The sequence below is a fragment of the Castanea sativa genome, chromosome 6, assembly GCF_040712315.1.
Source record: "Castanea sativa cultivar Marrone di Chiusa Pesio chromosome 6, ASM4071231v1".
NCBI classification, from domain to species: Eukaryota; Viridiplantae; Streptophyta; class Magnoliopsida; order Fagales; family Fagaceae; genus Castanea; species Castanea sativa.
In genome coordinates this window covers 39230587-39244019 of record NC_134018.1, presented here as the reverse complement: position 1 = coordinate 39244019, position 13433 = coordinate 39230587, and the positions used below count along the sequence as shown (strand labels likewise).

General features: G+C 34.6%; 1 protein-coding gene across 1 annotated transcript; it reads right to left on the bottom strand.

Moving 5' to 3' along the window:
• Positions 1–655: 655 nt before the first annotated feature.
• Positions 656–9631, bottom strand: LOC142638717 (sodium/calcium exchanger NCL-like). Its single transcript, XM_075812786.1, has 7 exons — positions 9059–9631; positions 3917–4102; positions 3329–3510; positions 3004–3149; positions 2220–2496; positions 1851–2150; positions 656–1229 (listed from the first exon to the last, which is right to left on the bottom strand). Exons 1-7 carry the CDS (start codon positions 9441–9443, stop codon positions 981–983), a joined length of 1725 nt encoding a protein of 574 aa, XP_075668901.1. The 5' UTR covers positions 9444–9631; the 3' UTR covers positions 656–980.
• Between the last annotated feature and the right edge of the window lie 3802 nt (positions 9632–13433).

Sequence of the window (13433 nt, the reverse complement as noted above, 5' to 3'; positions counted from 1 at the left end):
GTGGAAATACGTGTGGGTGAAAAAGTGTTATAGAAATATGTGTTGTGTTGTTTAAACAACGAAAACTATTGTTCAAACAACGTTATCAAATAGAAATGTAGAAGTAACAGATTTTGAAGTAGGCAGAAAGGGAAACTACAATCTTTAATGTAGAAGCAGACAGAATCCTTGGAAAGCTTGAATGATAATACATGGCATCATAAAATCCAAGTGCTTTCCTATTACAGATTCCGCTAATATTTCAATAGCAGAATAGCACATATTAAAAGGTTGTCCTTGCTGGAAAGGCAATGAGAAATGAAGAGAGTGGAACATCCTTAGAATCAAAATGAATTTAAAGATCACAAAAGCTTGAGCTTGAGTATCTACAAGTACCAAGAAGGGTATTGTCATTGTTGGATGAGGCTTGTATCATTACATGTGATGTTGGTATGTTATATTACTGTAGCACATGCATATTGAATTATTGAGCACAGAGCCTGCCAAGTGCCAAAAGAAAAGGGGAAAGTAGATTTTCCAATCTCCCTTCATTTTGATATTATAAGAGATTTTTGCATCATATCATACTACTGCTTCTTTAGAATGAAATAGATTATTCAATTTATTCCCAAAAGCAAAACAGGACTTACAGGAATCAATAATGGAGGAATGAGGATGATAGAAAATGTCAAGAGTGTATCATTGAAATCCTTGAACAACAAAAGGGAAAAGTAAAAGCCTTCTATAAAACAATCTTCTAGATGTACCTTTTCCTACTACAAAACATAGCATTAGTGGACCTGCTCATTATGCAGAACCTTTTTAGACCGAAATCCTTTTTATTTTGAATAACTGATTTAATGATTTTTCCAACAATAAAAATGTGCATGGAACTTGTGACACCAAGAGGAGTAGAACCTAAAGTTTGGCTGTTAATTGACATAACCAAAAGCAGTGTGGCATAGATGCTTCCATTTGCTACCTTGTAAAGTAGAAAGAGTCTATGACCATCCAACAACATAGTTAAGAATATACACCAGCAACAAGGAAAGTGGATAAAGCGCATAGGCCACCAGTGATATCCAAAGAGGGAAGGTGGTGCGGAAACTGGCAATGAGACCCATCACTATGCAAACAATTATTATAACTAGCACCTCAGATGAGAAGTCCCATGTCAAGTCGCGGAAGTAAACAAGACCCAAGAAGACTGCGAGTGAAAGGATGTTACTCATGGTCACTGAACCATATATCTGCACCACAAAAACCACATAGATTATAGGCCCTTTTGGCTGCAAGTTCTTAAATCAAAACATGACGCAGGAGTCATAGAAAGAGAAGGTCCAAGATGAGCCACCAAAATGGCCAGAAGCCTGAGAACTGAGATAGAGCTACAGGCCATCTTGTTCTGTAATTCAAGAAAGCCATAAGATGAGAAAATTTGTAGATTTGAGGGTATCTATGTGTGCCTAGCTAAATAACTCAGACATGATGTGATTAAGAACAGTTGTGTCAAGACCAAGTGGCAAAGTTATATAATTTAGTCAACCACAGTAACTGCTATTTGATTCTTTTTACATCTCTACTCTAGCCATGTTCTTGTGCATGATACTGGATTTCCTTATGGTTTTTAAATTATCTAGTGTGTTGAAACTCTTTCAGACCCTACCTTGAGCCAAGGACTATCATCGGGACAATCACATGGAGGAAAAGGAAACTGCTTGATAATTGGGAATTGACGTGTCTATTCTAAGGTTTCTTAAATGCAAGTTTCCAAAGACAACTGAGAAGGTTATGGCTTGCAACTGCTGGAAACAGAGTTGCCAAAATAGAACTGCATTTAGTTTACACAAAAGTGGGAAGGTGAAGCATACCTCTGAATACATCAAGGATGCCATTCTTGACTTTTTCTTGCTTGCAAATATAAGAGTTGATACTACCTCACTGGAGCTAGCAAAAGGTAGAATGACAAATGAGACGAAGAAGGAAGGAATGCTTGTTGCAGTTGAGAAGTTTTCAACAGCATCCACTAGGGGATCGGCAGTAACCGCAGCAATTATGGTTCCCAAAAGCAACATGAAAACTGCTTTGTAGGCATGCCACTTTGCATTTTCAATTGTCTCCACAACCTCATCGTTCTGATCTCCAAACAGATCTTGTTCTTTCTTTGTTTGCTACACATGCATTTATAGATGTCATTATGCAAACATTCAGGATTCGAGGAATTGCATGAAATAACATACCTGTTGAAACTTGTTAAGAAGTCTTATCGATAGGTCATCTTGGCCTTTGCCACTTCTTGCAAAGTGCCTGGCCCGGTTAAGCCATCTTGAAATTCCGGTGACAAATTCATCCACATCAACTTGTGAATCATGAGATTTATCAAAATCTTCCATCACTTGTGCAACTGCATCTTCAATATCTAAATCTATCTCTTCAAACTGAATTCCTACTACCAGAGCTCTCAACTCCGCTGCTGATAGCTTTCCGTCTGAATTCTGATCAATTGTTTTAAACAACCTGGCATTGTGGTGCAGTGAATATTAAAATTAGATCATATTTATTGAATGTCAATGGAAGTTTTTCAATTTAGGAAATTAAATTGATAGGTTATCTGTGTATTCATCCTACAGACTATGGTGTTTATTGTACTCAGAATTACAGCCTAGTTGATTAAGATGATTGGATATCTTAATCTAGTTGAATGGAAAGAAGGTGTTTATTTTCTCCTTGTTAAAAAAGGTACATGTAGCCCTGGATATCTCTTTCAGGTACATAAACACAATGTAAGGTAAAGGAAGTTGTAAGAGCAGCATTTAAATGTTTAATGGGATTCTTTGGTTTACAGAAGCCTTTATTTGTAATGAAGATTCTCTAAAAGGAAAATTTCCCTCATTTTGTTCTTATGAATTGTAGGATCTAGGTTGCTTGGAATGCAATGAGTTATGAGGTGCATATTTTATTGGAATGGTAATGAAAAATTCAAAGAAACAATTGGAAAGATTTGAGAGGTTAGCAAAGACTAACCTTTCTATGACATCCGTATTTGGTTTACCATCTTCTTTAAAAAGTTTTCCTGGTGTAAGAATTTTTAGATTTCTCAGAATTCCTGATATTACATGCTTATGCTTTGCATAGGCAAGTCTTCTCTTCTGAATCCAAGGCTGAAAAATCTGCATTTATATTTTAAAGAAAGATGCTGCAATCAGTATTGAAAATGGAAACAGACATAACAAGACAGAAAAGTGGGCTACCTGATAACAAGGTTTGATCACTGAAGATCCGTTCTTAAAAATAGCAAGCAAATAAGATTATACGAATCGTTAAGAAGATTTTATGAATCATTAAGTACCTGATAAAGGCTGTAAGCAAGCAATAAACAAATGGAGACAATAAGCGAAATCATAATGGCTAAGCGACTTTGAGAAGTTGCTTGAGAAACTTCTGGTATTTGAACTATTATGAATGGGATAAGAGATATAATCATGATTCTAGCAGCATAGCTAGTCCAGATATCAGTGCTCACCCCAGATCCTGCAAAAATAAAATCTACCATGTTCAACAAACATAACACCCACACCATGAACATTTTTATTCCAAAATGTATATTTTCTCAGTATCATATTCCTATCAGAAGGTTAAAAGAACTGAATTTCTGTAAATGTTTGCTGTTACATTGAACATAAGTTTTATAATCTTAAGACTAAATCAGACTTAGGTAAACATGTAATCTATTATTTAACAAGCTGCACGATCCAAGAAATCATAATTAGTAATCAAAATATTTTGCATTCCAAAGTCTCATAAACTCACAGACAGCATATGCTGATATAGAGCCTAAGCAATTAGGACTTTTCTTTTCTTTTGAGAATCATTGAATCTTTAAAGGAAACACTTGCACAGGGAAAAAAAAAACCTTAGTAGAAGTATAGGAAATTACCGGTTAAGCTAAATACTTTTGTATCTTTCTGATCTACTGCAACTGAATTCTCAAGGTCACACTTGCCCACTACTAGACAGGTGCTCCACAAAATTGTCAAAAGCATTACAGTCGATCCAGCTAGCAAGCCCATTCCAACCGAGACCTGACTTTGAGCAGTTGCTGTGCTCCCAGATAGTCCAGATGCTATTGAAGAGCCAGAGAAATGTCAATATAAGTTTATCCAGTAAAAGCAAAGAATGCATTGACAAGAAACTAATATAATAGAGTGAATCAAAAGTTATAGAATCAAGTCAGATCACATGACAAATTTATATGAACAGGAAAAATTAGGCTTCTCAGTTAACAAACTATAAACGACCTGCACTAGGCCATCCTATGCATAAAAGATGAATCAATTCTTTCTCACTAGAGAAACAACACTACAGTAAGAATTCGAAAAGTATAAAATAAAGCCAAAAGTTCAATTCCCATCGATAGTTTTGTTTTTAAATTAGTCTAGACTACCAACCTATTTGAGATTTCAGTGAAGTTAATTGACATAGTGTAATATTCACAAGAACTTAAAAATTCATTTTCACTGAATAGTCTTACTAAAATTCAAACACTTTTTATAGTAGCCCATAATCTAAAATTGCATTCTCATAAAATTTAAAAAAAAAAAAATCTAAAATTGCATTGATGGCAAAATATTTCAATTGCACTTCCACAAGGAGCCTCACTTTTATTTTTCTTGACAAAGAAATCTTCTCTTGCATTCTTTCATATTCTTCCATCTCTAGTATATTCTTTCTGTACATGATTGATTGATTGATACCCAAAATGTGCTAGTAGATTGACCTTAATAAATTAATCCTACATAAATTTTGGCCATCACTTTTCAACATACAGAAAAATAAAATTCCTAACTAAAATTTTGGGCTTCGAAATTGAACCAAAGTTTCACTCAGCTCCTTTTTTAGAACCTAATAGTTTCAGTTCATCATTTATAATTTTTTTTGTGTATCACTCTTTTTTATATGAAGGCCACAGACTTCCATGGCATGTCGAAGGCCACAGCAGTCACTTATGTCCAGTGGTAAGGTGCTACCTCAAACGTCATATCGTTGATGGCATGCAAGTGCAGCAAGCAACGACTGTCGTCTATTTGCAGTAGCAAATTCCATCAACAAAACCGCCAGTCTTTTCATCAACGAGATGTCGTTGACTCAAAGTGTTCATAATCATGCATGGAAAAAACTTAGATAGGGGAGTGGGACCCACCTTAGGGTCCACCCCTTTGTGCAAGCTTTGGAGCAGTGCTCCAGGACTATGTAAGAATTGCCCATCATGCATAGTGAATTTTATTTATATGTTTTTATTTTTTTTTTGATGGGTATTTATATGTTTTTAGACGATAGAGTGAAATTAAGTTGAAATCATGGTTACATTATATAATATATTGGCAAAATGTGAAAGTCTCTTTTATCCTTTGGTCATGGTCATACGGCAGGGTGGCAAAATAAGCCCAATCCTATTTCTCCACCCAAACTCATCCACTCTAATTGAAGCTAAACCAACTCAATTATTAGTTGAGTTAAATGGACATTATCTCAATTAGACCTAATAATTATTGATTTTTAACTAAAAATCCAATACCCAACTTCAACCCATCCCTTCCCATAATATATATATATATATATATATATATATATATATATATATATATATATATATATAAATAAAAGAAAAACCTCATACGTTTCAGTGTTTCAGGGTTTTCATTTTCTCGGGCTCCAAACACTTCTCTCTCTCTCTCGCTTGCTCTCTCTCTCTCTCTGATCTTTCACTATTCTTCTCTACACAAAACCTCATAAAAGACGAAATAAAATACAGAACACAGACATATATACAGAAATGAAGCTCGCTCAATTTAAACATGAAAAAAAACGTTTCACAAATCTCATCTTTGAAGAAATAGAGAGAACCTTTGGAGGAGGCAGGTGCGGGCTTATCGTCTCGGCGATCGGCGGAGGAGGCGGCGGTCCAATCTTGGGAGGCATTGGCGGAGGCAGAAGCAGATACGGGAGCCGCCGCCGGTGCATTGGCCAAGATCGGAACAGCAGCCGCCGCCGATCTACTCTTTTTGCTATCTTTTTGAGTTTTCTGTTTGCTCGAACAGTAGGTGTAGGGAGATGTGATAATTTTTGTGTGGATTTTCTGTTTGGTTAGTCAGAAAATCAAATGAGGATGAGGAAAGATAGTTGCTGATACAGCAAGAAGCAGAGACCGTTGTTTTTTTGGCAACTGAGGCCATTGTAAAGAAAAGTTTTTTCTTTTTCCCGGGAAAGTTTTCAGCTTGAAATGGCATTTCTTGGTATTCGTTGCACTGTTTGGTTGCCAAGAAAGTGAAAGAAAAGAGAAATGATATGTCCACAATATTTTTACACAAATCATAGGTAGTTAGTTGTTATTGGTTCAAATTTGAATCTAACACTAAGATTACTTTTTTGCCCCAACAATAATAACCAGTAACATTCTACCACTTAGAATTTGTTGTAAAAATATTGTAAAAATATTGTGGACGTAGCACCGCTTGAAAGAAAATAGAAAAAAAAATTATTTGAATTTTTAATAATTACTGATATGCTTATGTGGAATTTTTTAATCTCAAGAATAGAGACTAAAAACAGTGAAAAATGGAATCCAAGAAAGTGTTGGAAGTTTTCGCTTGATCATTTTGATAATTGAATAATTGGTTGGGGTGGATTCATCCGTAATAATTAAGTTGGGTTGAATTTAGATTAAAAACAATTAATTATATGAGTTTTAATGGGTAAATAAATTTTATATTTCCAACTCAATTATACAGTAACTCATTTGACGCCGTGATGCTAATTGCTAAAGACACATCCAAGGGTCGCAGGCTCATAGACCACGGTAATGTCATCACCATTCACCATAATGACATTGGTGGTGATGACATTTGCTTGTCTTAGTAGACTATTTGGAATATGCCACACAGATACAAATGGGTATAGAAGAAAATTGCTTTATGCAATCACATTCACTATCTTGGGTTTGTTCCCATGTGCAAACGTGAGACCGACGCTAAAACACTTCATATCTTCTTCTTTTTTTTTTTTATGGGAAAAACACTTGATATCTGATATATATATTATATAGGATTACAATGACTATAATAGCAAAACTCCTAAGGAAAAAAAAAAAAAAAACAAACAAAAAACTAGAGCAATTCAATTTTTCAGAAGAAAATTCATTTTTCTTCTGAAAAATTGAATGGCCTTGACAACCCAAACGTAGGAAATGGGAGCAATCGAAAAGTCAATAAAGCCATGGTGCATAGACTGAATTGAGTATATTATCATTTATAAGATACAACTTGTAAAGGAAAAATCTAGCATAAGTAATTGTAAAATCCTTATGTGTGTGTGTATATATATATATATATACTTCCTTATGGTTTAACATGAGATAAGATTACATGTGAATGTCTAATGTCAAAACATACCAAAAAATTAAAAAATTGTGGCTCTATAGTCTCCAAATTCCACATAAGAGATAAAATTAACAGTTTTAGCTTTGACTTTTGCTAGCTTATCTTAAAGCTAGTCAGTTAACTGACCTTCTAGCATGTTTGAATCTTGTAAATGGAAAGAATTTGTTTTCTAGGATTTGTACACGGCTATTACCAACAGTGTGATACTTTTATCGATCATTTAACTTTATTATTTACCAAAACAATGGTAAATGCGAAGCACCTCTGCTCCAATTTCACAAATTAGGACTAACAGGTTTCGACATGCATACTTAAGCATTGTATTTTTTTAAAAGTTCTTTGAGCATTAATTGGAAGGAAAAGATAATTGTTAAATTTGAGCAAGGACCTAGGGATTCTTTATAACACCAAGCTAGGTGGCATCCTTGTCCATGTTTTATGTAGTATCTTCAATGATTAAGTTAGCTTAATCACTTCTTTTCAAATTGAATAAAATCTTTTTTTAATAACACTTAGCTTAATCAGGGTTTTTATAAAAAGAAAAAAAGAAAAAAGAAAAAGAAGAAGATAAAGTTAGTTTAATCACGTATTTTGTAAATCTAATGTCAGAATCGTGTAGCCTACACAAGCTTGATTACGTCTAAAGTGAAATAGCATGAGAAAGATTTGTTACTGTGGTTATTTTCTTAAGCAAAAACCAATTTTTTTTTATCTTATTCTATTACAAGTGGTGTATGCAAAAGATATAGAAAACCTGCCCAATTACTAATAGCACATGTATTCCGAAAGTCAAATAGCACATGTATTCTGAGAGTCAAATGCTTAAAATAATAGTGCCTATCTAGGCCTGTGTTTAAAACAATTTCACAAATCTATCTCCTATTCCTCCTTACACGTATCAGAAGGAAGGGAAATTCCTACATGCTAATTAAATTTCTAATCTTTTTTATTTTTTATTTTTAAATAGCCAAACAAATTTGGATTTCCTAACTTTTTCTTTTGATAAGCTGGCCTTCCCAACTTTACACGCTATACTTATGGAGATATCTACGTACGTGAAGCAATTTCTATCTTTAAATTAGTTAATTAGGTGATAGTCTTTCATAATTTGACTTGTAGGAGAGTAAGCCAATCAAGTGATGAAGAGAAGTTTTAAATATACAAGAAAGATGAGAAATAAACAAAGGGTCATGTTAATAATTCATTATAGGAAAAAATTTTACACCACATTTAGAAGAAATAGAAATGGAAAAATCTGTTAAAAAATTAATTGTTTTTTTCCCATAAAAACCTTCTTTAAATAAATTATTAACCATTGTTCTAAAAACATCCGTCAGCATTTTCATAAAAATAAAAAAATAAAAAGTATGGAAATGTGTCATAAATTAGTTTTGTAATATATTCCAACTCTGACTTTTATCGAGTTTTATAATTCGAGTGAATGTTAGGTGTGGACAATGAGAGAAATTTGTGATCTCAGAAAAATTGACTAGAAAAATTAGCTTGACCATAAAATTTGAATAACTAATCCATTTAATTTCATATATAATCTGAATGGTTTAATGCTATGCAAGCTGAGAAGTTGATCAATAGTGAAATGGACTAACTAAGACATGTGAGTTTGTTTGATTAATAAAGCTTACCAAGGATAATTGTTGCATCAGGAAGAGAGCTCAGAACAGGCAAGAAGAGCCCACCAATGATCCCAGGTCCAAGAATTTCAAGCAAAATCTCACTTCCATCCGACAACAACTTGGCCCCCAAGAACATGAAGTAACTATAGACAAGAATGAGAAAAACATTTCCTAGAACAGTGGTGGTGCATGGCAGAAATCCATACGTCTCCGTGCATGTATCCGATGAAAACAAGCGGTTGAGATGAAGTAGATTTGGTTGCTGAAGAGTCTGGACTCCATCGGAGACCAAATTGAAGGGAGAGTAGTTGCTTGTAATAGGTCGACCCTGGCTGGACCTAGCTAGTGTAAGAAAGAAGATGGCTAGGAAAAAACATACAAGTTTCTTTTCCATGTTTCTTCTATATAGACCTTCCTTGGGTATGTTCAAAGATAGAATGATGTCTAAAAGGCTTTTGTTATTAAGTATGAATGCTTATATTTTGTAATTTTAAGCGATAGGGAGGTAGATGCATGAGAAGATAACATAGGAGACTTTGGAAGCATGAATAGTCAATTAGAAAGGTATAAGTAAATGAGTACAGAGCACGCATATGATTAGGACGAATGGGAGCATAATGGAAAGATATATAATAACAAAGTACATATGTTTTTGTACAAAGGATGTGTTGATGGAGAGGTTGGCTTTAATATATTGATAATAATAATATAATACCCCAACTAATCAGTGGTGGAGTCAGGAAGTTTTTTTAGGGGGCAAATTAAATATCACAAAATTATTGAATTAAAAAAAAATTGAAGACCCAATAAAAAATTATATTTTATGAATTAATATTTTAGCTTAATGATGTTGTGTACTATTTTTTTTTTTGTATAAAACTCATTTATAATTTAACCACTCAAGCCAAAATATAAATGCAAATAACACTAGTACATTGTAATAACTAATTACATATAACGATATTTTATAATCTTATATATTATTATATAACAAAAACTCAAAAATATTATTATATATTATATAATTAAAGTGAAAGACAGAAATCCACACTTGTCAAATTTGCAACCACAAAAACGTCATTCTCACACTCACGCACAGTATTTTGGAGTGTTGTACAACAATAACACAGCACACAGAGTTATACAAAACACATAGTTATAGAAAAAAAAAGAAAAAAAAAGAAGGTAACAAACACACAAGAAGAGAGCGAGATAAAAAATGAGAAAGATACCAATGATTCATAGAAGGGCGACTGGTGGTGTGGATGACTGTCATGGAGAGGCGGCGTGATGGGGGCATTATACTCCCAGTAAATGTAAGAGGAGATTTGTTTTGCTCTTTTGTTCATTTATTAGTATTATTTTTTTTTCATTGGTCATTTGGAATTTGAAGGAGGAGAATGGGGTTATTTGTTAGTATTAGGAGGGTGGGCTGAGGAATGAATGGGCCAGATGGGGTTTTTCTTTCTGGGTTTTCTTATATCAATTTTTTTTTTTTTACTTAATTGATTCTGTTGGGTTTTGCTTTTATTGGATTAGTTCCTAAATTTGAGGGTCAAATTTAAATTTTGAGATAACAAATTCAAAATCTGAGTGGGTCAGTAGGAAAAATTTTATGTGATTTATAATTTTTATACTACTTTTAATAGAAGATTAGAAATTTTTTTGAAAAGTTAGGGGGGGCCATTGGCCCCCCTCGCCCCCCTAGCTCCGCCACTGCAACTAATTCACGCTTAGTACAAGATTAGTTGGAAATTTGCGTAAGGACAAAAGTGATTACTCATTTAACAATCAAACTTGAGTCTTACTTTATGAGTCAATCAAATTATATATGCAAAGTGCAAAACGTAATTTTGAAATTTGTGAGTCTTTGGATCTTACATTCTAGAGTTTTAGATTTTGAATTTTGTCCCCTAAGTTTCACACTTAGCAAGTTTATGTGATGCTTAGTAGAAAATATGGACAAAAATGCCATATCATTTTATAATAATGACATGACATAATTTAATTAGACAAACTAAACACATGTGATAGGTGTATATGGCTTTTAATGGAAAATATGGACAAAATAACTGCTAATGCAAATGAAATATTGTAGAGTTTATTTAGACCCCTTAAACCACAATTGGATTAACATAGTTAACAAGTCAAGTTATTACTTAGTTCAAATTTCAAATCTAGGTTAACACAATCATATAATCATATCAATGTTAAGTGTGGAATATAAAAACACAAAGATATGATGACCCACGAAAACCAAACCGGTAAAAAACCTAGGGAGGATTTAACCTAGCTATCCTCAAGGTAAACCTGAATCCACTATGAAAGAATCGAAATTGTACAATAACGACTTAGACCACTAACATCCTATTGCTACCCACTAGTAGAAGCTTACTGACACGAACACGTGCAAGCTCCGAGACCATAGACTCTTTCTTTCTTGGATTCTCCAGCATGTACAAGCACTCCCACTTGTGTATCTTTAAGTTCTTATGGCAGCAACTGAATGATCATCAAGTTCTCAAAGAAATCTCCTTCTTGATAATCCCAAGTTTGTGTGAAGGCAAGCACCTTTCAGATCTCACAAGAGATTCACACAAACAACAATATGAGCAACCTAAAAGACGTGACTAGGGTTTATCTTTTATACCTAGGGCAAAACATAAAACCCTACACGTCATTTGGGCTTAGGGCTAAGTTGGAAATTCTGCAGAAAAAACAATCTGCACGACTTTCGATCGGTCTAGTCTAATTCTCGATCGATGGAGTCAAGCAGAAATACATAGTAACTTTTGCAGTTATCGATTCCAACTTTACATAAATCACATACTTTGAGCAAGTCTAAAACATAACTAGACATCTGTTTTGATCATAGTTTGCCAACAATACATATTAGAGTTCTAATACATTAATTCCTAAGTACTTAGAACCTAACAAAGTCCCCCTTTGGCAATATGTGACAAAACACAACTAAAAGCTCAAAGTTTACAAAGAAAAGCCCTTTACAAAAATATGCCCATTATAACAAATCCAATCTTAACTACTATCCATCAGTTGCAAGTGTAGACAGCAGCTCAATTGAATCAACCTATATATTTCCTGAAACACTAAACAAAACGCATAAACGTATGTGTGGAAAATACAAGTAAATAAAAATAAAAATCTTGATTTCACAAAACACAAAACATAGACAAATATCAATGAATTACTCATAATCATAAGTCTATAAACAGTGAAACAAGAATCATGTCCAAAAATAAAATGAAACTCCCCCTAACAAGAATACTTCAAGAGCCAAAAACAATAAGAACAAAGTGAAGCACCTAGATACAATCTAATCTCCACAGGCTCTCAAAGAACAAAGTCTTAAACTCTCCAAATCTCCAAAACTCCCCCTAACTAGATACACAATCTACTCCCCCTTTTTGTGACGGAATGCCAAAGGGCAAATCGAAATCCATCATCAAAAGGAGGTGGCGAAGAAGAACGTCGAAGAAGCACCAAATTTGCTCGCAAGGCACGAATCTCATCCACAATGTCCACCAAAATCTGACCATGAGCCGCTTGAACGGTCACAACAGACTCCAACGTATGACGAATGTCAAAGGCATCCGAAGTCGATGGTGGAGGAACATCAGCAGTAGCATCACCTATAGGATCAGAAGACTCCTCACCAGAAGGAACACCTGTAGAAGAAGCAGGGGGCACGGTACCAGAAGACTCAACTCTAGGACGTTTAGAGCGCTCTCTCATCTGAGCAGCCCTCTTGCCTAAGAAAAGTGGCACCTATGGGAGCAATAACATGGATGGGCTCAGAAACGGGGAAGTCAGGCAAACCTAAAAACAACAAAATCCTATGAATGAAAATAAGATGAAAAAAAGCATGAGCATTAGAGGAACTCCTATAAACTTCGTTCAAAGAACGAAGAAACAGATGAGGAAAACTAATAGGAGCATCCGTAACAAGAGCATACAAAAATGCACATCGCTCCAAAGGAATGGTGTGCAGATGCGAAATAAGCCACAAGGAATGACACGTTATCCTAAAGAGAAGATAGGTAGACTCAGTGAGCTCAACAGAAGTGATCCGAGGATCATAACCCCACCGGATAGAAGTACTAGTGATGTATGACATGATGTCGTCTAAGGGAGGAGACACATCGGGGTAAACAGGATGCTGAACAAGAGACATTCCAAGAGCATTAGCCACTACCGAAGCGGTAATGGTGTACTCATCACCACGAATCCAACTCCTCACAAGAGTGCTGGAATCATTGGGGTGAACAGAGAGGTTCGAATAGAACTCTCTAATCAAGATGGCCGGAGGAGGAGCATCAAAATCCAACAGAGACAACCAGCTTCGACACTCAAAGTTTGCCCTAAT